This window comes from Cololabis saira, chromosome 9 (assembly GCF_033807715.1).
Source record: "Cololabis saira isolate AMF1-May2022 chromosome 9, fColSai1.1, whole genome shotgun sequence".
Classification (NCBI taxonomy): Eukaryota; Metazoa; Chordata; class Actinopteri; order Beloniformes; family Belonidae; genus Cololabis; species Cololabis saira.
This window is the reverse complement of record NC_084595.1, coordinates 13,413,258-13,439,469: the sequence shown is the minus strand read 5'-3', so window position 1 is coordinate 13,439,469 and position 26,212 is coordinate 13,413,258. Positions and strand designations below refer to the sequence as shown.

General features: G+C 38.8%; 1 protein-coding gene across 1 annotated transcript; it reads right to left on the bottom strand.

Annotated features, from left to right (window-relative positions):
• Positions 1–21,180, bottom strand: htra4 (HtrA serine peptidase 4). The gene is made up of 9 exons (XM_061730208.1): positions 20,751–21,180; positions 9,038–9,137; positions 8,753–8,957; positions 6,025–6,219; positions 5,882–5,914; positions 5,308–5,422; positions 5,160–5,217; positions 3,994–4,089; positions 1–1,496 (listed from the first exon to the last, which is right to left on the bottom strand). Exons 1-9 carry the CDS (start codon positions 21,178–21,180, stop codon positions 1,331–1,333), a joined length of 1,398 nt encoding a protein of 465 aa, XP_061586192.1. The 3' UTR covers positions 1–1,330.
• Between the last annotated feature and the right edge of the window lie 5,032 nt (positions 21,181–26,212).

Below are 26,212 nucleotides of genomic sequence, written 5' to 3'. Positions count from 1 at the left end.
CTGTTGAACTAAGTGCTGATGACAAGCTGGATGGTCCCTCCCCCTTGTAGGCACAACACAAAAACCATGGTCTACAGTTTTCCATGTTGCCTCGGAACATTTTAAATGAGTTTTGGCCCGGTGAAAACAGCAGCTTTCTGGATTGAGTTCACATGTGGCTTCTTCGTTGCATGATGGAGCTGTAAGCTAATGCCGAGCTGTGTTCACAGATAACAATCTCTGGAAGTGTTCCTGAGCCCATGAAGTGATTTTCAGTAGAGAATCACGTCTGTTTTTAATGTAGTATTGGCTGAGGGCCCAAAGAAGTAGAAGCAGTTTTGACCTTCGGCCTTGCCCAGTACACAGAGATTCCTCCTGATTCTCTGACTCCTTTGATTACTGTATATTATACAATGTAGATGGTGGGTCTTCAAAGTCTTTGTAGTTTACATTGAGGAACATGTTCCTGTAATTGTTGCACCATATTTGATGCAGTTTGTCTCAGATATGTAAACCTCTGCCTAGCTGTATCTGGGAGAGCCTCTCAGATGTAAAGTTGGGCAGAGATTGTAAAATAACTAAAAATACAGCGTAAACACCGGCTCCTTTTTATACCTTGTGTGTTACTGACCCATTGCAAATGAACCAAACATTTTTCAAAAACTCCTGCAGTTGTTTTTGATTTTCCAACCTTTGTTTGCCCCGATCCAACGTTTTTGAGATGTTGCTGCCATCCAATTTAAAATGAAATAGTATTTTCCATAAAATGACAACATTTTTCTGTTTTAGCATTATGTTGTTTATGTTCTGTTGGGGACAAGATGTGTGTTTATTGCATTCTGTTTTTATCATTAACATTTTACACAGCTTCTCAACTTAAAAAAAACTGTGGTTTATACTTTATTAAAAATGTAATGAATTAATTCTCATGATTACTAAGCCAGCCAGTCTGGATTATTATGTAAAGCTGTATTAACAGTGGTACGAGTTAGACAGAAGAGGATTGGCGATCTGGTCCTTTTTTGTCCTTTTGTTTATAATTACAAACATTTGCAACAGCAGTGCTGTTAAATTCATGTTATTTTCTTTAATTATACTGTGGTGATTTTCATGCTTACTTAAATTGCAGTGCACTGACCTCCCTTGGCCATGGAAAACATTTGCTTTTCATGTTGACTGAAGGTTTTCTAATGCGTTTTTCACATTTGTGCTGCTTTTCAACTCTATATCTGATGGGAGAGGTTTTGACAGTAGCTGCCACCCAACAACCCAAACTCATACAGTGACATTTTCTTTCCACATTGTTCTCAAAATCCAGTTAAGCAAACCCAACAGCCTGAATCTGGCGGCCTCAGTCCTTCTCTTCAGGAGTGATTGTTAGCATAACGTCCCCATCTTTCCGCCTCACCACCACTGAGAGCAGAGTGCCGCTCTGGACAGCACTGGTGACTTCCTTGGTGGTGTGGATGGTCTGCCCGTTGATCCTGACGATGACGTCGTGGTCTCTCATCCCAGCGCTGCCGACAAAACACAAAGTCTTACTGAAATGGACTCAAGGCTTAGTTTAGTTTAGTTTATTGGTCCTTTCTATTTCCACAACACAAATAACCCAAACTACAGGTGTAAATCGTCAGTGTTATACAAAAAATTATATATAATTTTTGGTATGTATATATATATATATATACACACACCAAAAATTATATATAATTTTTTGTATACATATATATATATATATATATATATATATATATATATATATATATATATATATATATATATATATATACATACACACAATTTTATACAATTTTAACTAAAAACCAAGGACCAAAAGGTGTAGACTGAAGCCTAAGCTTATGACGCCTACCCTTTTCACAAAAACAATGTTAGCTTTTATAAACTAGTGCAATGTCATAATAAATATAATTCCATACAGTATTTATATAAGCAATACAATAATACAATAATACATACACATACCTACACATATACATACATACATACACACGCATACTGTATATACACACACACATATATATGTATATATATATATATATATATATATATATATATATATATATATATATATATATATGTATACATACACACACACATACCTACGCATATATATATACATACACATACACACATATACATACACATGTCCATAGGTACAAGCCTATGTGTATTATACCTTTGTTTTATATGTATTAATCATTTAGTATTTATAGCTGCTTTTGAATTATAATAACATGCTACACATTTTCATTTCTGTATCTAAGCTGTTCCACAGATTAACTCCTGTCACTGAGATGCATCGTTGTTTAACGTTGGTTCTTGCCTTTGGTTTTTTTTTTGCTTTTGCCTCTCCTTAGTTAGCCTCCTCGCTCTCTTTACGCTCTCTTATTCAAACTGTTTTTCCCATGTTTTGAATCTTTAAATTTAGGGTTGATCTGAAAGTAGAACATTTGTGTTTAAATTTGGTGGCAGTCTATCTGTTGTAACATGGCTCAACTTGAAGGTATATTCTGTTTTATAGTAGATAGGAAATAAGGTATGAAATTTATGAGACCACAAATTCCTTTAGAAAATTCTTTATGAGTTTGTCGAGTTATTTTCCCACGAACCTCTACGACAACAGATTTGTTTCTGCAACCATGGGAGTATGCACCCTGGTGGCAGTTGAAAGGAAACCAGAGTTTTTGGTACTTGCTTTGGTTTCGTATTTAGCATGGCAAGCTGCGTCCATCATTTTACATATTGTCTTCAGCCAATCTGCTGCAGGAAATGTTTAAAAATCTTAAATACTAACAGTTACTGCAAAATATCGTTGCTATTTGGAGATTAATAAGATATAACTGAAAGCAACTGAAAAGAATCAAACTAAAAGCTGTGGTGGCACATTGTTTTAAGGGATATAGAGTACATGGTGGACTGCACAAATACTCCCAACTGGAGGTCCACACGGTTGGCTTTCTGAGCCTGCTTCTGGTGGCTTTTATTGTCCCTGTTAACTGATTTCCCTTTTCATCTCACCAAAGTCAAAATTATGTGAAATCTGATGGGTACCTCAGCTCGTCTGTTCTTTCTGAATTGGTATCATACATTCAGGGTTTTATTGGAATAAATTAGATTATACATGAGTGGCAATGAATTGGACTGTATATGAATATTATTGGACAGTAATATTGGAAATTGCTGTATTTCTATTTGCAGGCTGATTGCATAACATTTCAAAGATCATTCGTTGGCACGTTGTGCTTGACCTCATACTGCTGCACCTTTCACTTTTTTTTAAAATTGTATATATGTTAATAAGAGCTGTCATTTGTCTATTTACTGTACATTGAGCTAAAATAAGTGAATCAAATTCCCTGTCTTGTTTGACCTGACTTAGCCAAATAAACATGATTCTGATTCTGATTAAGGGGGTGTGGGGTCTGCAGCCACTTCAGCATTGTCACAGTAAATCAGCAGGCTCTGCTATACTGCTTGTACTTCTGTTGTGTGCCCTTCAAAGCTTCAGGCTTCAATGTCTGATGAGAATACAGAGTGTAAATAAAGCCAGCAAAGGACTCTGTCTTTAATGGGAGGAAGATGACAATCCTTTGTCTGTAAGACGCACCAGCATAACAAAGGACCAGACTACAACTCAGTCTGCTGCCTTGACAGATACGATGATGCTCTTATTCTATTGTATTCTATTCTATGTTATTCTATGTAACCAGGGGCCTCTAAATGCCTATTCATAGCTCTGTTGTTGCACTTTAAAGCTTATATGAGGTCTAACTAAGCATTATACTGACTGGCTCTAGGCGGAGCTTCATAATAAAAAAGGAAAGAACTTTAGTCAGTATAGCATTTTAGACAGACACTGAGGTACCGTCTGTAATAGTGTGTACAAATTACACTTTTGAAATCACACTACAAAGGTTGTTCCTGATAATATCTTTATAATAAAGGACCATGAGTTGTCTTAACAGTGTAAGTGTTCACTAGGGTGATTCAAACCTGGAGGCAGCTGTCCCAGGCATGACTTCATAGATATAAACCCCAGTCTTCACATCTGGGAATTCTGGTATACGTTCCTTGATATCTTGGATTGAACTGAAATTAGAAAAGCAAAAAAACATAAGGATTACAAGAACATGGGAACAATGATTAAATGATTTCAAATGTTTTGTATTCCAATCAAAAATTGAAATCTATAATATCTATTTTTCTATCTTAGATTTACATTCTTAGATTACATCAGAACCACACCATGGGTTCCCATGACATTTAGATAAGAGACATAAGATAAAATAATCCTTTATTTTCTCCCTCAGTGGGGAAACTTATTTTGTTGGCAGCTGTACACTTAGCACACACATGCAGGGGAAGGGTAAAAAAGACTAAAAAGTAAAAAATATAAAAATATATATAAATAAAATATGTATAATTACAGAAATATGAGCAGTATATACAGTAGATTGAAAGAAAAGAAACAGTGAAAAAAAAGCAGGTAGAGTGTGTGTGAGGTAGACTGGCAGATATTGCACATCTTATGTTATTGCACAAGTTATTGTTCATTGGCTACTGAGAGTAGGCCTGGTTATAGAGTCTGATTTAATTCACACATTCATGTGGCTCTCTGGATGAATGGTCATTTGATGTCATTGGGGTAAACATTTGCCATTCAACCAGTATTGGACTGTCAGAGTATAGTCCTGTCTTGTTATGACTGTATTATCTTGCCACGTAATTGATAAAAAGTGTAAAATTAAGTTTCTTATTAAACAAGAACTTCACATAAATGACTCAAATTAACACAATATTAGGTTTCAATGTTTATTTTGCAGCTATCTTTAGTTACCAGCCTGTCACAAAACCACCGGTGCAGAGTTTAAATGAGACAATCACCTGTACAGCTGTGCTCTAGTCTAGTGTAGATCAAGTTTTTATTTGTTTATTTATTAACGAAAATGGCCACACTACAGCTGACAGTTTGCATCAGTGCTGAAAAGCAGATCTGGGAGAGGCTTTTTTTTACCCCCTTCTAGTTTACATTTTTATCATTTTTTATGTGTTTTTGAGGTATAAGGTCACCACTTTATGTCCAAGAGTACAGAATCACTGAGGTACTTGTTTACCATCAGACATGCAGTGTATAAGGAACTAATTGGTTGATAACTTACATTGGCGTGAGCTGCAGCATCCGGATGCCTAAGAATTTCTTTCTTTGTTCTGTGTTTCCTAGAGGCAGATCAATGGTTGGATTGGTTACAGAGTGAATAGACGACTTCTTAAACTGATTTCTGGAGACCAACATATGAACATGCTTACTGCTGAATTGTTTCTTGTGGAAATCTGCAAGAAACTGGCGGATTCTGTCTACGGGGATGGCAAACGAGATCCCTGCCGCCACTTTCAGTGTATTAATGCCTATTACATCTCCATCCTGTTAAACAGAGAAAGGCAGGAGAGCTGTGAGACTGTGGACTTTCACAATTGTATCAGAGGAAGAAATCAAACTGCAGAGAGCTCTGCTCTCCTTCCCCAATGCACAAACCATAGCGCAGTATTCCTATTCCTCAAAACACAAACCTAAGTCTTTGAAAACTTAAACTTTTAGGGAAAATAACATGTCGGCAGAATCATTTTTAAATCTGCATCATTTTATCCCACGGTTACCATGCAAAGCCCTCCATAATCACGTCTTCTCCTAAGATATTTTAAGGGGAAGTTGAATCTTAATCAGAACCTGAGGGACCAGACTAGAGGGAGCAAATTACATAATTACATACGTCTTTCATGCCTTCAGTAAAACAAGACATTTCATGTACATAGCATACAACTATGCAGACAGCTTGCTATTATCCCTTCACACGTGCCAGTGTGCTACAGTAAATCATCTTACCAAGTTGACGAGTGGCCCGCCAGAGTTGCCATACTGTGAATCCAAAGAAAAACAAAAACATGTCATTACTTATGTGTATGCAGGGAAAACAGATCAGATGAGACGCAGAATCACTGAAATGCAGCGTGTGCTAATGCACTCACGTTTATGATGGCGTCCGTTTGGATGTAGTCCACGTCTGAGTCCTTGAAGCCCAATTCCAGGCTCTTACGATGGGCAGCACTGATGATGCCGGTGGTGATGGTGTTCTGCAGGGAGAAGGGGCTTCCCACTGCCACCACGAACTCTCCCGGACGCATGTCCAGAGACTGGCCGAGACGCAGCACCGGCAGAGGACCCTGCAGGGAGGAGACATGATGAAGCTTCCAGGGCAATTCATTACTGCAGCACACACACGTTCTGGCTGCAGTAGATACCTGTTTGAATTACCACCAAGATGCGTATGTTACAGAAGAAATGCTAAAGACATTTTGATAATGAAAATCAGATGCACATTTTGCCAATTATTATAAAAGAAACACGGTTTCTAAAAGTGTCAGTGTGAGTAATGGGTTTATCATCGCACCGTGTGCACACTGAGCACACTGAGCACACTGACAAGATGTATTTAATTTAAAAAAAATCTGCCTCTAAATAGCTTGGCCACAATTTGAAAATAAGGTTTATTTGACTATGTCATTAAAATGTAGGGGAAAAAAAGAAAAGGGCAATGTATTATTTGCGCATTTCTGAACTCACAGCCCTTGGCACTGATTGTTGGATTTTTATATTTGCACAAACATGTTCTCGTCATGTTGATCCACCCACAGTTCAACCTCAGTATGCAAATTACTCAGACATGGCTGGCTGGCTGGCTAGTGAACAAACACAGTAAATGCTTCCCATGTGGGGAAACGTTGCTGCTACGTGGGCTTCATTAATCCATCCCATTGCCAAACTAATGTTTTTGTGACAATCTGAAGCTTTGATTGGGCTTAGAAGTGGAGCTCTGTGACCTCTAAACGTCCTTCAGAGCTTCTAAAGTACTTTTACTGTAATACCGTACTTCAATTTATGATAAAGTTGCCAGTATGAAATATTGTCGCCATCTGCACTGGAAAAAAGATCTGGCTTCATTTACAGTCGCCACTTTAAATTTTGACATAAAATGACAGAGTTAAAGAATGTTCAGTAAAGCAGCTTGTCTCTGCCTGCCTCCTCTTACTTCAGGTAGGAGGACATTCATCTACAAGAAGGGTTGCAACGCTCGGCTTAATTTATATCTGCATCTCACACACTATACAGCCTTATGTAAAGTCAAATTTTCCTTTTAAACAAGCTTTAAGACCCTTTTTATGTAGATGTATCAGAGGGAGATGTAGCACTGTATAGCTGTCACCACTCCCGCATTAGACACACATTTTCACCATTAAAATAGCGAGGAATAGCAGTGCCTTGTATTTATTCTTAAAATCTACAATGGTTTGTCTTCAGATCAGATCAGAAATTGTAATCATGCTGATTTACAGTACGGGATACTGAGCTGAATTCACCATACTGAGCAGAAACACGATTTATTCAGTACAGCACTGGCAAAAAGCACCAAAATACACCACCTTCAGGTGAATTCAGAACATTTCACCTTGAAAAGTGTGTCATTTTGGTGCAGAACAGTTCTTGGTTACTTTCCCTGCAGACTCTCTGGCCTGCTTTGTGCACAAGATTATCACATACTCGTGTAAAGCCTGGTTTATGGTTCTGCGGTAAGCCAACGCAGAGCCTACACCGTAGGGTACGCAGCTACGCGGGAGTCTCTCCGTAGCCTACGCCGTAGCCTGACGCATACCTCCCAAAATATGTAACTACGCGTCGAGGCAACGCAGACCCAAGGCAGGCCGAGAGGGCTGCGATTGGTTTGCTTGGTAGCAACGCATTTCCGGTTCCAGACTGCGCCATCCCCGCCATTTTTAAACATCTTGTTGTTGTACACGGACAGAACATTATCAACATGGACCAAGTCGAGGAGCGACTCATTGAGGAAGTCCGTAAATATGACCACCTTTACAATTCCTCGTCACCTCGCTACAAAGATTGCCAGATGGCACAAAATTCTTCGAGGGAAATATCGATGAACATTGGCCTGGACGTGGCGGACTGCTTAAAGAGGTGGAAAAACCTCAGGGACAAGTACGTCCACCTGCGGAAAAAGTTGGCCTCAAGAAGCGGTTTATACTTAATAATGTTTTTGCAATAAAGTGCACTCTGAATCAGATTATGACTCTGAGCATTTCATGTATTAGTATTTTCATCAATTATTAGGTATATAATATAGTCCAGTGTATATACCATTGGGCTATAATATATTAAAGTGTAAAAATGTAACCCATTAAAACAATTGAACACTAATAAACATGAATTATATATATTTAAATATTCACCTGTTTTAATGCCAGTAACACTTGTACTTTAATGTACCAGTCTTGCACCGCAATATTAGCAATTTCAATAATATTAGCCAAGAGTTCCACGGCACACTATGTCATTCTGTCATGGCACAATTCCCTGCGGTGACAGAAAAAAGGCAGTCGAATCATTGCGGAAAAGCCGGAAGCTAAACAAAGAATCAACTAGAGACGACGATAAACCATTCAGGAAAAGAACGCAACCCCCTAGCGCTCTGGGGTGGTATTGCACCATTGCAAAATGGAGTGACGGAGAAGTCCGAAGGGTTCACGACGGTGTCACGGCAACGGCGTAGGCTCTGCATTGGTTTACCGCTGAACCTTAAATCAGGCTTTAGACTCTGACGTGAGCTGCCAGGTCAGGGAAAACTCCAGTGGGAATTTAGCTGAAAAGTCACAGCAAGCTGATGGGTAACGACAAAGCACTCACATCTGGCTCAATTTTGATCAGGGCAATGTCTATCTTCTCATCCACATCTTTGATCACGGCGTCATAATGCACACCACTTTTCAGTTCAGTTTTCACCCGATGCTTGTTTTTGAGGACGTGAGCGTTAGTGACAATCCAGCCATCTTCAGATACTATAAACCCTGAGCCACTTGAGACAAGGACCTCCTCATTGGAGAATGGCACTCTGGAAAACAAATGGCAAAAAGAAAAAGGTCATCTTGTGTTTAAAGGAACTTTAGATTTTTTTTGTTTGGTTAGTCCTACCTTTGGAAAAGTTCCAGATGCACCACGGCTGGGACAATTTTATCCACCACATCTGCAATGAAGTTGAACTTGTAGCGCATACTTCCAGGATTCTTTACTCCTTTAAAGACATAAGAAAATATATGAAAACTCAAGAGACCTTTAGCAACAGTCATATCATGCTCCCTAAACCACTCTTTCCTTAATCTGTTGGTGCAGAAACCTGGTCATTCACGTTTCTGCATTAAACACTACATTTTTTTAAGTCACCATGATACTTCCAGGTTTTAGTAATGCATTCATCAGTTCTTATCCCAATCTGTGTAATGTGTTGTTTTTTTGATGAAGTTAGATTGATATCCTGGAAATCATCAAAAAAGGGACAGTTTTTGAGACTTCACTGACATCAAAAACCAGTTGTTAGTGTGGCTCAGATAAGAGGCAACATCTGGTTTGCAGAGCTGATGCCAAATATATGGAGATAATGGGAAGTTGCACAACATCTAAAGGACACTAGGGACTGGCTGCAAAACAGTGACCCCATCTAACTTCTGCCTTGACACCAAACCCAAAGTATCAAAAGCTGGTTCCTAAACTGGCTGCTCAAGGCTTCCTCTCAAATTGATTTAACAAACTAAGAAACAAAGAAAAACTACTTTATTGTTTGAATATGCATCCATGACAATTCTCAGGGAGTTCATCTTTGCTTCTACTACTGTACATCAGGTAAATTCATGTAAAGTAATACATTTCTTTCTAATATGACGCATAGCCTTTTTATTTATAGTTAGCTCTGCCCATGATTATCCATGATCTCTTACTGAATAGACATTGTCATGCTAAAAATCCTACAGAAGCAATTGGCAGTCTATACTAGCCAAGTGTCATCTAAATGTAGTGGTTTTATTACTGAAGCAACATCTGAAATGGGATATTCCATTGATAGATTTAACATCCACAACAACTATACAGGGGTGAATGTTCTGGACCTTTATAAGGTAAAACCCAATTAAGAGTATGGGTATGAGGCTTAGATAACCAGCCAGCCGGAGCTACTCTCCCCGACTGGCTGAAGGCTGCACATCCGCACGAATCACACAATGTTGTGGATGTTAAATCTCTTTCTTGTCGGTATTTTTCCAAAAGAGCTTATAGGAGCCAAATATGTTGTTCTTCACTGTGTGTGTCTGTTGGTGGCGCTGTGTTGTTACCTGAGCCACAGGTATAAAGGTGATGACGTAACATTTGTTTGACACATGTTTGGCCCGGAAGGGCAAAAGGTTTTTGACCGCTGTGGCGCTAAACCTTAGACACGTTATGCTTTGTCTGATCAATCAAAGAAGACCCAATAAATTCAGTTTTAATTGCATCAGAAGAAAAGCGTCCTGGCTCGTCCGTCACTGCCGGGGAACGTGGGCAGAAGCAGCCAAGTTTGCAGTTTGACCTAGATAGACCAGGTTCTATCTAGGTCAAACATTCTCAGTAGCCAAAAGCACTGGGCTTGGCTCCTTCAGAGCTGTTCATACCTTCATTTGCATGAACGTATGCTCCTGCAAAGACACGTTGGTCCATTCACCTTTTTTAAACGTGACATTAATCAGCAAATATTTTGCCTTCAGGTTCAAAACAATTTCACAGAAAGCAGAGGAGGAGGACTTTGACTATCCTGCATTGTTGAGGAAAAGGTTGCACGCTCTCACGTGACACGTGACACCATGCGCTGGATTTTAAATGAAACTCCTCAAGCTTTTTTGTCTTCTAATAAGAACTCAAATCTTGGAATTCATAAACCAGAATTATATCTATAGCAAACAGTTATTAGTGGTTTTTAAATGTATTGTTATGTGTTTTTTGTTGTGTTTAGTCACTTATTCCAGGGAAATGAACAGCTGTAGACATTTAGCAACCACGTGTCAGAAATTACCTCATACTGTGTTTGAACCTCATTTACTTCAGAGTTTCTGATAAGAACCTCACGGTGAATTAAAAGGTCGACATGCCGCTCTGAATATAATTAGCATATAAAAGGCATTAAAGAAACAATGCAAGAAAAAAAGTTTCATCTAGACTGAAAGAAATAAAGTCTACATTAAAATTGGATAAAGTCGGTAGTAAAATTAACTGGAAGAACTATAACTCACTATAAAAAGATGCTGCGCTAATATTTTTTTGGTAGCGCTCACACCAAAACTGCAATGATAACTACGATGACTAAATATTTAATGAGGAATTTTTTCAGACTATTTTCAGAAAACAGAAAACCAATCAAAATAGACTAAAAGAATTACACTCATAGCTGTACATACACACAAGCCTAAGCTGGACACCTTTGGTCACGTTTCCCATCACCCCTAGATTTTCATAAAACCCAAATATTGAAAAAGAAATCTTGTAATGGAAATGAGTATCATTCGAAAAAGCCTCCCAAATATAAGACAAATCTTTTTACACTTCCAAGAAATGTTTTTTCAGGTGATCCAATAATCCACTTTATTGTAAACGTGTAATATCAACACTTATGCGCATTTCCTTGTGTGGCAGCGCTGGATGTGACGTCGTCGTCAATTTAAAGTAATCAATCCAGCTTCCAGCTGTTTTTGGATGCATTTATACAATTTAGTTGTGCTATAACACTACTTAATCACTATACATTACATAAGGTCTTTGCTTCTGAATATCACTTGAATGATCATGCACTGCCTTCATCATCTGACTATTTTCTCAACAGCGGCAATGGCAATAATTTATCAAGAGACTAAAGATGTCTTCATCCATCTTCTTTAACGTTGAGATTTTATTTTTTGTTGTTTTGAAGAGACGATGTATGGACAGTTACAAGAATTACGCCCTTTCAATAAACACTGTTCAATGGAAACACAGACCCCTACCTTCATCACAAAAGTGGAGTGGAAACACGACTAACTATCACTCAGCACTCCTTCAACCACTTTCAGTAATCGATAGCTGATAATACAAAACCGGCAAGGGATTACTTTTGGAAATCTTTTCTCAAGCGCTATAGTAAGGAGCTACATTAGTGAATCCTGCAAAAAACTGGATAAAAACTGTTCAACAAACTCTCAAAGACAGAGTCTGAGTTATTCACCGGGGCCCCTAATTCCCTCAAACTCAGATCTGTTCTTAACACCCCTCTAGACAACCCTAGGACATCCACAGAGGCTCTCTATGTTTAGCCGGCTTGAGCTGTTTTTGCTGACGGATGTGCAGCTTCTCCATATCAAGCAGGTGGTGTTAAGGCGGATTTGAGTATGCTGAGTTACCGGTAGTTATTATTCAGAGGTCATGGTTCCTGCCATGTCACTCAAATAACAAATGATATGCATCCTCACACAATCTAAACCCTGGGATCACGACACTGCTCTGCATTGGACATGCGGACAAACACTCTGCAGGTGGAACCACCTACACCTGTCTGTGTGGATGTCTGGTATTGGCCTGCTGACATCCTGACCTGCAGTTCCCCCACTCTGACCCCCTCAGTGTCTGCATCTGCTTGTACAGTCATCCCTGTAGTGTACCAGTTAGCCATTATGTCTGTGTCTCCCCTTTCTCTGTTGTTCATTCTCACTGTCTGTTCTCTCTTTTCCTGCTCTACCCATCTGGCTTTCAGCAGGAGGGCCCCCCTTATGATCCAGGTCCCGCTCAAGGTTTCTTCTCTCCTAAAGGGGTTTTTTTCTTGCCACTGTTTGGCTTAAGGTTTTTCTACCAAAGGGGAGTTTTTACCTGCCATTGTTTATGAACAATTGCTCGGGGGTCATGTTTTTGATCTCTGGAAAGCGCCTAGGGACAACTTCTGTTGTAATAGACGCTATATAAACAAAATCGAATTGAATTGGATTGAATCCAGAAGTGTACACACAGTCTAAAAAAACAAATCTTAAAACATTTTGATAAGCTTTTATAGAAGATGAGAGATACGTTGTGGTTCAATTATCTCTAATATACTGGAAATAAACATTAAGAATTATTGAGCAATAAATTGTGTTTTTTTTCCTTCTTTTTCTTTCAATCTTCTAATAGTGTTCAGTTGTTAAATATCACCTGTCAAAAAAAGACTTGGTCTCATTTTAGGGTGTTTTTTTAAGATATAATATGTAATCTATGTTGTGTTAGTGAATGCTGGAATGGGAAATAAACTGTGAATAAATATATACAATATAAGTATATATTATGTTAAAAATGTTTATTAAAGGGAGAGATTCCCAGTGGTTGTTGGTAAATACAGCTTATTTTGATTTTTTTTGTCCACCTTTATATTGCACAGTATGTCTGTATGGTTTGGCATAAATCTGTATTCATAAATTTATAAGAGGTGTAGCGCATGAAGAATCTTCTCACCTCCATGTATGACTGTGATAAGAAAAATGAAAACTGACAGGACACAGTTGGAGAATAAATTGGATATATTGGAGCAGTGTGGTGCTTTGACTCCCTAAGGGGAGAATTAAGTGCTATCAGTGGAATATTTCTGACTTGAGAGCATTAACATTCAGCCCAGGTATGGTACAATACATCAGCCTGCTCTGGGCAGACACCTTCCACTGTTTTCACCAATCAGTTATAACAACAGGTGTCAGGTGATGTGAAAAACACTGACGGTCTTGTTTCAGTATCTTCCTCTGTTGGGGAACCTTAGTTAGTTTGATATATGCCCTTGAAATACGTGTTATCATACAATACAATACAATACAATTGTCTGCATATATATTAGTGGCAAGTACCATGATTTGGTAAAAACTTTTGTCCATGACATATATAGGATTTTTAATCTTGCAGCAGATGTTAGTTTTCTGAGGTGCTTGAATGTGTGTGACAGTGCATGTCCTTCACCAACCCGCTTTTAGAGTCTGAGTCTGAGCTAACATATTTTATTAGCATTTTAATTCCTAACTCTGACAAGGAGGACTAAAATCACTGAAGTGGACTAAAATGATATGGAAGGTAGTAGAGACAAATTCCTCAGGAAAAGCTCAATGTTGGGAACAACAAACTACAAAGGGCCAAATCCACAAAAGGATTGCGCTGCTTTTGCGGCCGCTAAACCGGTGCAAATGAGATAAAAAGAGAGCGTCTAATTCACAAAGCACCCGCAAAGGGCGAATTGCTCCACAAACTGCGCTGCCAAGCAAATAGTGGCAGTCTGCGCCGGTGCCATTTGCATGCATGCAAATTAGGTAATATTCATACATTCGGCGCAAAATTGCCCCCTTTCTATGCAAATAAGCCTCATTGCAAAAAGCGCCTAATTCACAAAGGCCAGCGCTATTTGCCACACGCAAAAATAGTGGAGCAAATACCGTCTTTCAGAAGCGTGTATTAAACTGCGCGCAAACTCCTCACTCCCCATCTCTGTCTCTCTCTCTCTTCAATATCATTCAAGCCTGTGTGATACTGAATGATATTAAGGGTGAAATCTATATTCAGACATGACTGTAGACAATCAGATCAAGTGAGGTTGTGGACTTATCGGATTTAAAAATAAAAGTAACAGGACGGAGTTCAGGATTCATCCATACATAAGGGGCTGCTTTATTACAAACAATTCCACCATATAAACATATAAATCTAGAATGTGTGTGTTTAACAGCTGACCTGTAGGTGTGTGTAGCAAAACACAGAACATGAATTACCGTCAGATCCTTATCTGGGACCTCATCTATAAAGCTTGCTTGCGCACAAAAAGGGCCTGAAAGATACGGCAACGTGCACTGTACGGTGCGCGTCGCCGCGTAACCTACGCCGTATGCTCTGCGTCGATTTAACGCGGAACCATAAATCAGCCTTGAACAGCACAGAGGGAGGAGGGAGGAGGGGGAGCGGGGCTCCCGTCCCCTCTTCGCACAGTGTCTTGATGATTTGTAATACAGGCTGAGCCTACCGTTAGTTCTTAAACTGTAAAAAAAAAAAAAACGGGGGGAGAGAGACAAAAGCATGAGTTTGATAAGTGGGGGGGCATGTCCCCCCTGTTCCCAGTAGAAATTGCGCCCTTGCACCTCACGGCGTTTTATTTTCACTCGCTTTATTTTTTATTTCTGCAGTTTTCATTATGGACCAATGTGTGTGCTGAAATATGGAGAACACTGGAAACAGCTCCGCTCGACTCAGACAAGTGCAAATTGCGCTCAGCTCCAAAACTTTATGGGCGTGTTTGCGCTGGTATATCATTAGAGCAAAATCTTTTGTGAATAGGACCTTAAAGCGGGGCAAATTGCGGGGGCAAATGCAGCGCAATTCACAGCGCTATTTGCGGGCGCAATCTATTCTTTGTGGATTTGGCCCAAAGTCTTTAGGCTCCTAGACCTCTGGTAAAGGAGCAAAGCTTGAAGGGGCAGCCTCAGTGTGGAACCTTGGTGTTTGATCATCACTAGCCTTATTTATAAAACCCCTCAGTCATTATCCAGCCATGAATGACTCAGTGTTAATATTAATTACATTAACAACTTATCTCCATCAATGTTAGGCACCAAGTCATTCAGTAGTCAAGGAGCTACGTAGATCAATTCTAAGTCCCACTTCCCTGCTCTAGATTGACACACACAAAAAAAAAGCACAACTGAGAAAGTCAGTTTGAAAACTGAGATGGATTTAGAACCAATGGCAAGAGAAGACAAACATAACCAAGAAAGATGACTGCGGTCTTGGTTGGAGATTTTGATTTCTTGGTTACAGATCTTGGGTTTTGGGTCTCAGAATTATGATTTTGATTCTTAATACCTTTGGAGCTTAATCCATGACGTACATCGCTTCTTGGCTTCAAAACCAAGGAAAGAGTTGATTAAAAACCATTATTTTGCAGACACTACTGATGGAAAGATTGAGTTGGGAGAATGACTGACTGAAACTGCATTGTTAAAAGAACTTAAAGTCCAGAACTAAAAATTCTAAAAGCTCTTCTGAATTGCATTGAAGATGTCTTATATTTTGGCAAACTGACTGTGTTTAGAACCTATTACTGGGTCACATGAGCAGACTTGTTTGGCAAGTTAGTGAAGTGAAGTTTAATACAAAAATTGCGCAATATTTATGTTGTCTTAAAAATGCTCTTCAATTATAGCGCATTTAATCAAAGAGTGCACTTATCCATAACCTTCCCATCAAGCATTGGCGGTGTCCTTTTGCAGAGGCTGGTGGATAACCACACACATGCCATGACATGCACAGGAATTAAGGTGTTTTTTTTAAATCTCCTAGGTAATGTCATACAGTATGTCCTAGTTTAACAACAGAATGTTTTACAACCCCTGTTATGAAAAAGTAGGGACACTGTAAATGTTAACAGAAACAGTATGCAACAATTTGTAAATCTTTTCAACCCATAGTTCATTCACAATAAAGCAAACAATACAATTCAAATATTGAAACTGAGGAAATGTTCTGTTTAAATAAAATAGTTATGTTTGAGTTTGATGACAGCAACACATCTCCAAAACCTTGAGATGGGGTGACACTCTGGCCACGTTTACACGTAGCCGGGTATTTACAAAAACGGATATTTTCCCCTCTACGTTTTCAAAAATATCCTCGTTTACACGGACCCACATGAAAACGCTGTTAACGTCATGCCAGCCAATCAGAATCCTGGAAAAAACATCAACAAATGACACGTGTAACTTCCAGTTAAGGCTGATTTATGGTTCCGTGTTACACCAACGCAGAGCCTACGGCGTAGGGTACGCGGGGACGCACACCGTATGGCGCCCATCGCCGCGTACCCTACGCCGTAGGCTCTGCGTCGATTTAACGCGGGACCATAATTCAGGCTTTACTTCCAAGACGGAACGAGAGTCTGAGAGAATTTAAAACAGGTAAAATAAAAGAAAATATTGACGGTGGCCAAACAAATTGTAAACACAGGTCGCACTCATGACGCTGCTGGTGACGTTTCTGTCGCATAATGTGACGTAAATCTCCGTTTTCCTCCGTTTTCTCTGATTAGACGCAAACGTGAAAACGGAGTTTTTGAAAATCTCCACTTGGCCGGAGTTTTCAGAAATTATCGTTTTTGGAGGCTTTGACCTCCGTTTTCGTGTAAACGAACGGCCAAAACGCATGAAAACGCCTCAGTTTTTGCCCCGTGTAAACGGGGCCTCAGTTTGACACCATGGTCCATAAAAGACAGTAGCATCTGTGGATCATGTTCACCAAGGCAGTGGCTTCTGCATTTGTTGATGAAACAGCAAACTGTTCTTAGATAGTGAAATATGGAAAACAGTCCATGATATCATCATAACAGAATCATACCTGTTTTTAAAGAAGTGCCACACGAGGGGCCTGAAGATCATGACCAGGGTGCACATAGTGGGTCCTCTTGGGCCAGTGTGCTGCAGGTTTTACATGCATCCCCACTTCAACACACCTTGATAGTCATGGCTGTGTCATTAACAGACTTTTCCAGACCTTGATGACATGTTGATGATGAGGACTCTTAATTAGAATCAGGTGTGGTGAAATAGGGAAATACCTCAAACCTGAAGGACACCCGCCCTCGATGACTGACTATGTCCACCCCTGACCATGACGATTGTTTTTTTACTGACTTTCAGCATTGACCCATCTAAACACAGATTTCACCATATTCTTGGATGTGTTTATTTTGGACAGGAGATGCAACACTGGTGCTGTTTATAAGAAAGGACAGAGCAGACTTTACATCTTACAGTAGGTCCATCAGCATTTGCAGCAAGATTTTAACTATGTTCTTTAAGTCAGTTGTGTGAGTTTATTCAAATCTGCCGTCATCTGTTGGGGGGCATCATCAGAGCCAGTGACGTAAATAAACTGAACAAGCTGATAAAGAAGACTGGATTGGTTCTGGGAACTGTTCTGGAGCCTCTGGACCTGATTGTGCCGAGGAGGATAAAATGAAGAAGACGATGAACAACCCTGGGCGCAATGGCGCGTCCTCAGTCAGAGGCTTCTTCAAATCCACTGCAACACAAAGCGCTTAAGCCTTAAGGAGATCCTTCCTGCACACCGCAAGAAACCTGAAAAGACCTAAACTGTGACCACTGCAACAATTACATTTCCTTTGAGGATTAATACAATTATTTTGAATTTGAGTGTATTTATTTATCTATTTTTATGACATCAGGTTGGCCTATGATAGATGAGATATTCAAAGTATACACAATTTTACACTGAAGATTTAGCTTGAATTTGTTGATGCAGGTTTTTTGCAGATTGGGTATACAGATAGGCAAGGGTTCAACAATGAATTGCTGACATATTTTTAATTAATTAGTTGTAAAGTGATCTTCAGTTTTTCTGCTTTAGTACTTTTACAGCCTTTTGTTGCCCATGAAGCTACTGACTTTTTAGAGCCATGTTTTTATCCAATATGAGCAATCATTTCTTAACAAAGTGGTAATATTTCTTACTTACAACATTTGAAATGTTATGTATGTTGTTATGTATGTATGTTGTGTTGTGAATTAAATGAGAATTAAATAAAAGCTTTATATTTGCATTGTTTTTATTCCCTTTATATGCAGTGTACCAAACATTTTCATTAGGCTCCCTGCTGGAATGTATTGCTGACATCAAGCAGTGGTTGGCACACAATTTTTTATATTTAAATGAGGAAAAAACGGAGTGCATTTTGTTTTGAGACACTGTGACGGCTGACTTTGGCGCTTTTTCCGGATCTTTCAGTCCCAAAGTTAGAAACCTGGGAGTGATTTTCGATAGCTTTTTAAAATTTGACTGACAAGTGGACAATGTTGTGAAGACAAGTTTTTATCAGTTGCGTCTTTTAGCCAAAGTGAAAACATTTTTGAGCCGTCACGACATGGAGAGAGCTATCCACGCTCTAGTCAGCTCCAGATTGGACTATTGCAATGCACTTTATGTTGGCATCACCCAATCTTCTTTTAGCCGTCTTCAGCTAGTACAAAATGCAGCTGCCCGTCTTTTAACGAACACACCCAGATGAGAGCAGATCACCCCGGTCCTCTATTCCCTGCACTGGCTGCCTGTTCGTTTTAGAGTTGATTTTAAACTTTTAATGTTTGTTTTTAAAGCTCTGAACGGCCTTGCCCCTCCTTATTTATCAGAGCTTTTAACGGTGCGTGGGCATGGCAGAACTCTGAGATCCTCCAACCAAAGTTTGTTGGAAGTAGGTCAAAGCAGAAGCACTGGGGGGACCGAGCCTTTTCAGTTGCCCCAGGCTCTGGAATAAACTCCCCTCCCTGTGACTTACGTGCGTCTCTGACCTGGGCCTTTTTAAATCTAAACTGAAAATGTATTTATTCAGGGTGGCTTTTAATACCCAGTAGTATGGCGACACTTTTTTAATACTTTGGTCTTGATGTTTTATATGTTCATATGTTTTATTCTTGTTTTATTCTGCAAGCACTTTTTGTCTTGATTATATGTTTATTACGTAAAGCACTTTGGTTCACCTGTAGGTTGATGTAAGGTGCTATATAAATAAAGTACATTTACATTTACATTACACTGAAAAAAATAAATCTAAGCGCATGTAAATATAACATATTTAAATCTCTGATATTAACAATTAAAAATGAAGTTTGTTGCTTTACATGAATACATCTAGTTTTGAACTTAATCTGCATTTGTTCAAAAAACAAGACATTGTGCATTTTTTCCTTAAGAAGCAGTATTTATGTAATCCCAGGCAATCTTTTCATTTACACACAAACAACAAGGAATGATCTTGTTGTATTTACCTTTCCCTTAACAATTTTAATCTATTTGGCAGATTGACCAACGTTTAGATGAAACATGCTTTATTTGTCTAAGTAGAACAACCACAGTAAAAAATATCTTGCTTGATCTATTTAAAAAAAATGAAGGCAACTTTTTCGCATGAGATTTTTATGTAGATCCAGAAAGACGAGTCTAGTCAAGGTTTCTTCCCTCCTAAAGGGGAGTTTTTCCTTGCCACTGTTTATGTAATGATTGCTCGGGGGTCATGTTCTGGGTCTCTGGAAAACGTCTGGAGACAACTTTTGTTGTATTAGACGCTATACAAATAAAATTGAATTGAATTGAATTGAATTTGTATAAACTGCTTAATTTTTAGTATGTAGAAAAATTCATTTGCAAGTAAAGTCAACTTAATTTTGTAAATATAACACAATTAAGTTGACTGTACTTGCAAAATATATTATTTACATACAAAAAATTAAGTAGTTTATACTAGTCTAGACTAGTCTTTCTTGATCTACTATACATAATAATCTCATGCAAAAAGTTGACTTATTTTTTTTAAGTAGATCAAGCACAATATTTGTATCAGTGTTGACATGTTTTTAACATGTAGAAAAGTGAACTGCATATACAGGACTGTCTCAGAAAATTAGAATATTGTGATAAAGTTCTTTATTTTCTGTAATGCAATTAAAAAAAACAAAAATGTCATACATTCTGGATTCATTACAAATCAACTGAAATAATGCAAGCCTTTTATTATTTTAATATTGCTGATTATGGTTTACAGTTTAAGATTAAGATTCCCAGAATATTCAAATTTTTTAGATATTTGAGTTTTCTTAAACTGTAAGCCATGATCAGCAATATTAAAATAATAAAAGGCCTGCAATATTTCAGTTGATTTGTAATGAATCCAGAATGTATGACATTTTTGCATTACAGAAAATAAAGGACTTTATCACAATATTCTAATTTTCTGAGACAGTCCTGTATAAGACTGACACCAAGAAAGAAAGGTAAAGATAATCCTCCAACTCACCGGAGTCGCAGTTACCCCGCTGGATGAGGATGACGGGGGAAGTCTCCTCCAGCTCGGCTCTCCGGTTCTCGGCCTTCAGGCGGCAGATGCTCGGGTACGTCCTGCCGTCGCTGCCGCACACCGGGCCGGAGGACACGCACACGCAGGAGCTGCGCTGGCCCTCCGCACCGTCCGGGACGGTGTCGCACCTCAGGCCGTCGGCGCAGGAGGGGAACCCGCGGCTCTGGTCCCGGCAGGCTTCACCCTCCCCGACCGCGCACACCACGCAGCAGCCGCACGCGTCTCTCACCTGTCCGTAGAAACAGGCGGGCGGCGCGGCCGGACACTGAGAGACATCACAGACCCGGGGACAGGACCCGTGTTTCTTCCTCAGCAGGCCCGCCTGGACCACGGAGGTCACGAGGATCAAGTAGGCTGCGAAGTTCATCATGATGACCTATGAATGAATTTTTTTTTTTTAATGAATTTTTTATTTCGGTTACATTACATTATTTGCAATTCAAACTGTGTGTGTGTGTGTGTAAATGACAAAACACTTTCATACAAGTTTACACTCATCAGTTTCACACAAAAAATAATAATAAACTCTGTAACCGAAAAAGGAATAGGCTGAAGCCAAAGCTTATATTTGCCTACCCTGTACTTTCCAACAGAAAACCCAGATTATCTGCAATATGAAAAGAAACAAAAAGAGAAATTTCCCTTTAAATTGTTCTGCTTAACCAAATTATACTCCAATCATTTAGCATTGTAATCCTTAATTATTTTACTTTTCAATATTTTTTTAAAATTCAACAGAGATTTACACAGTTTCACTTCATCACCTAAAAATCTTTGCAGCCCTACCTGTTAACACAGTGATGCCTGGATGCTCGGGCCCCCTCTGACACACTGACACTCTGACCCACTTTTTGCAGCGGGTTTTATTTGCCTACAAGACTGGCTGACTTCCAGGAATTAGTCGATGTTCCAGTAGCAGCATGCTGATGTTTGGATCTCCTGCTGTTTTCCGCTGTAAAGCAACCTCTGTGGAATGCTGCTGTAACAGGTTTCATGCTCCATGACATGCTATTGAAGTATAAAGCCCAAAGGCATCTCGCCAGGCTCAGTCTGCTCAGTTTAAAAAAGCAACTGCTGCTCAACACCAGATGATAACAAATGAAACAATTCCAGCCTTCAAGACAACATTAAACCTCATCCGAGTGATGATAACAGCTATACTGGAGAGAAGTTATTTTCAACTCCATCCTATCATCTCTCTCAACACCTGCACCCACTCTGGTTGCAGTGGAAACAGTCTGTTTAGTCTTAAATCTGAGTTCTTCCCTCTCCGTTTGGCATGCTGAAAGTGAACACTAAAGCCTGAATCATGGTTGGTTAAATCGACGCAGAGCCTACGTCGTCTTTCTATTTTGTCATTTCCTCAGAGCCCTGTATCTATCCAACATTTTTCGATTGTATACGGCAATAATGTCCTAATAAAAAGGCATCAACTTACAGATGTTTTCTTTCATTCTTCATTCTATCAATAATTTTTAACATTTATTTGAAATCCAAGACTGGATATTCAGAACATGCGGAATCCTTTTATATCGTATCACTAATCTAAAAGTACTCAAATGCTCATGTTCATGCTATAACACTACAGAATGCAAACTCTTTGAAATAAAACTTTCCCTTTCTTTATGCACTTTCTGTACAACAACAGATGTTGAAGTTGGCTTTGTTAGAAAAGATATAGATTTCAGTCTAATTTACTCACGCCTTAATGTTCTTTGTTTAGGCTTTTAAACCCCATAATGAACTGTCTACTCTTGTTATGACTGAGAGTGTCTACGTATTGATCTCTCTCACCTAAATTGCACCTGTTTGATGGGATTGCCTCTTTTTGATCCACAGATGAAATGCATTTGATGCTAGTTCTTTAAAGTGTTAAATGTTAACTCTGTGTGACTACCTCATACCATCTTTAGGGAGCTTCATCGACAGACGCAACACACCCTTTGATCATAACCACTTATCTGAAATCTATTTGAAACATAAAGGTTGTCTTGTCTTTGTGTGCTATAACATTTAATGAATCCACATGTAGCAAGTTTCATTTCATGTTTGACTGCACAGTCAAACCAGTTCCAGTTCCTGATATTCAAAGCTCATATTGCCCCTCTGGTATGAAGGTTGTATGTGCAGTTTGACTACTGTTTAATTGCATAAGTGATTAAGCCACTGAAAATATACAAGAAACCCATGTTGAACTTAATTAAAAGGCAGCATGTTGATCAATTCTAAATACCACGCTGGTTCCTAAGCCAGCATTACCACCAGTCTGTAGCAGAGCTAATGCAGGACCATAACAAGGGAAACCAAGAGAGATGCCAGACCTCATATTGTTTATCAGCAGACGTTAAGCATTTCATTGCAAATATAGTTGAATCCAGGTAGCAGATGGAGTGGTGGGTAACCCTGTTGCTTCATAAAAGCAAAGTAAAAAGCCTCCTGGGTTGCTGCCTTTTACTGTATAGATACCAGGAATGGGTTTTCCAGCGTCCTTCAAGAAAGAAAACATCATGCATGAATTATGCATGAATTTCACCCTGTCTGGTGAAAATAAGTGGCCGGTTCACTTCACTCCTCAAGTTAAGGAGGAGACTTGAGCTCAGTATGGCCCTCCCAGGGTTGGTAGAGGGAGCAATGCCCAGGACTGACTTAGGGAGAGCACTGGGTGATAAAAATGGGGAAAAAATCAGGGTGGACTAGTCTGCTTAGACTGATCTGTGTTGCATTGGATACACTTGATCACATTTTATTTCAGACACTACAGCATGTTATTGGAAACTGCATGAGATGATCATTTATCTGTGTGATAAAGTGGGCGATGTACTTTATTCACCCTTGCCACTTCATCCCTCACATTAAGCAAAGATTAGGAACATCCTCTTGTGTGATGCGGAAAAAATTAGAATCCAATTCAAAATTCTATTCACTTGCGTATAAAGCCCAAAACGGCTTAGCTCCACGATATTTGCAAGACCTGATAGTACCTTATGTTCCTAATAGAGTTACTCGTTCTCAGAGTGCAGGTTTTCTCGTAGTTCCTAGAGTATCCAAATGTAGATTTGGAGGACGGGCGTTCTGCTATCAGGCACCGTTACTATGGAACCAACTTCCAATCTGGGTTAAGGAGGCTGACACCACCTCCACCTTTAAAACCAAACTCAAAACCTTTCTGTTTAGTAAAGCCTATAGTTAATGTTTAGTAAAGCCTCTAGTTAGTGTTTAGTAAACCTCTTGTTAGTGTTAAGTAAAGCTCTAGTTAGTGTTTAGTAAACCTCTAGTTAGTGTTTAGTAAACCTCTAGTTAGTGTTTAGTAAACCTCTAGTTAGTGTTTAGTAAACCTCTAGTTAGTGTTTAGTAAACTTCTAGTTAGTGTTTAGTAAACTTCTAGTTAGTGTTTAGTAAAGCCTCTAGTTAATGTAAACTCTAGTGTGTTAGAGTCAGTAGTCGTAGCTGCAGCTATAGACCCCTTTCCAGCCTACGTCATCACAGGATGCGCGCGCATTGTTGCGGCAGAAGAGCGGCAGAAGTTGTATGAGTTTGATTAGAGCGAGGGAAGATTTGTTTCTTAAATTGCGTTTTTGGAGTTGCAGTAACGTTATAGAAGAGCAACATGCCCACCAGCTGTTGTGTGTACGGGTGTACAAATCGAAATCCTGAGGAACATACATTTTTTGCAATTCCCAGAGGAATAATGATGATATTGTTATTGTGTGTGCTAGTCTCACAAACCTTAGTAAAAGTGTTGTTCCGAAAATATCTAAGAAATAAGGGTTCTGAATAATAACATCAAGTCATGACATTTTTTCATTTTCTCATCAGTGATTTGGAGCTGTGACTATGAATTGAATATCAGCCATTAATGATTTATTTGACTATTAAAGTTTTGCTAATAAACTACCGGAGTTATTTGTTTTTTCCTCACTGATTGTGTAAATGTATTGATTATTTTCTCTTTTTAAAGCTACAAACATCCAACTTCCACAGCTGTAAATATGCTGCACAAATATACATATATTCACTATATGTGTTGTATATCAAACTCAGGTATATTATAGATATATTAATCCCCACAAACCCTCAAATAAAAATAATGAATTTACCTAAAAATAATGAACTAAGTTTTAAAAAACTGTATTTTGCATTATATGCCTTTTAATGTTTTTCTTTTTATCGTATTAGTGGGAATAGGTTTCTGTAAATTAATGGTGATAATGTGAGATGCAGGATGGACAATAAAGCTCATATAATTTTTAATTTTTATTTTTTTTAAATAACTATCAACTTCATTCAGCCAGCACAGACAAAGGTACACATGACATGGCTTTCATTCAAAGGCAATGCTTAATGAAACTCATTAAGAAACAAAGGGGACACAGTAAATTAACAAAAATAATAAGATAAATTAAATAAATATGAAATAATAAAATAACTTAAAATGTCTAGTGTATAAAATACATTCAGTTGACTGTCATAATTCTTTACAAACTTCAGCTGTGACAGCTGCTGACAGTGTCGCAGCTTCTCCTGAGTGTAAACACTAGGTTTCTCAACCAAATACAGATGAATATCCGGCCATTTGACATCGGGACACTTTGTGATAACTTCCTCCGGGAAGGAAGTTGCTTTCCATCCGCCAAAGTTAGTTTAGTAACGTAATTTCCACGATCTTTTTCCGTCAATCGGCCGGTGTAAACTGTCATGAACTCCGTCTTTCTGCCGCAACAATGCGCGCGCAGCTTGCCTACGTCATACTTGTTTACAAACACGGAAAGGGGTCTATAGAACAAGACTATGATAGTTAGTCTCAAACAGCTTCGTTGTAGATATGCTGCTATAGGCCTACGCTGCAGGGGGGCACCGACATGATCTTCTCCAGTCATTTGAGAAATTTGCTTCTCAAGGATAAAATACCTTTACTTATGTACCAAAAAATAAAACACAGACTGTCATATTGTTGCTATTGTTAATTTAATTTATTCAAATACACTGATACATTAGTATCCCCCCCCCGAGATAACTACACCAGCCAACAATAAATGAGACTGCTTTCTTTTATTTATACTGCTGCTGGATCATCCTAACAAAAACTGAAGCGTTTTCATGATGTCATCAGTATTTGCTTAATATTGCAGACTACATCATTTAATTCCATGGTTACTTAAAAAAAAAAAAGTTATTCTTCTCAGCTTTAGGGTCTTTAAGGGTCAAGTTGTCAACTTTGTCATAGTAGTTGGATGGGCTTGTTAAAACATATGGAAAAGCTTTGCTTTTAATTAGTTCTCGATGATACTGCAACAGTTAAGTTAGAAATGATGATACTGGCAAAACAAATGCCTTACCTGTTGGCTGGAGCTCAATATCAAGGCCCTATATGATGGCATATAATGTGATGGCCTTCCAAGTTC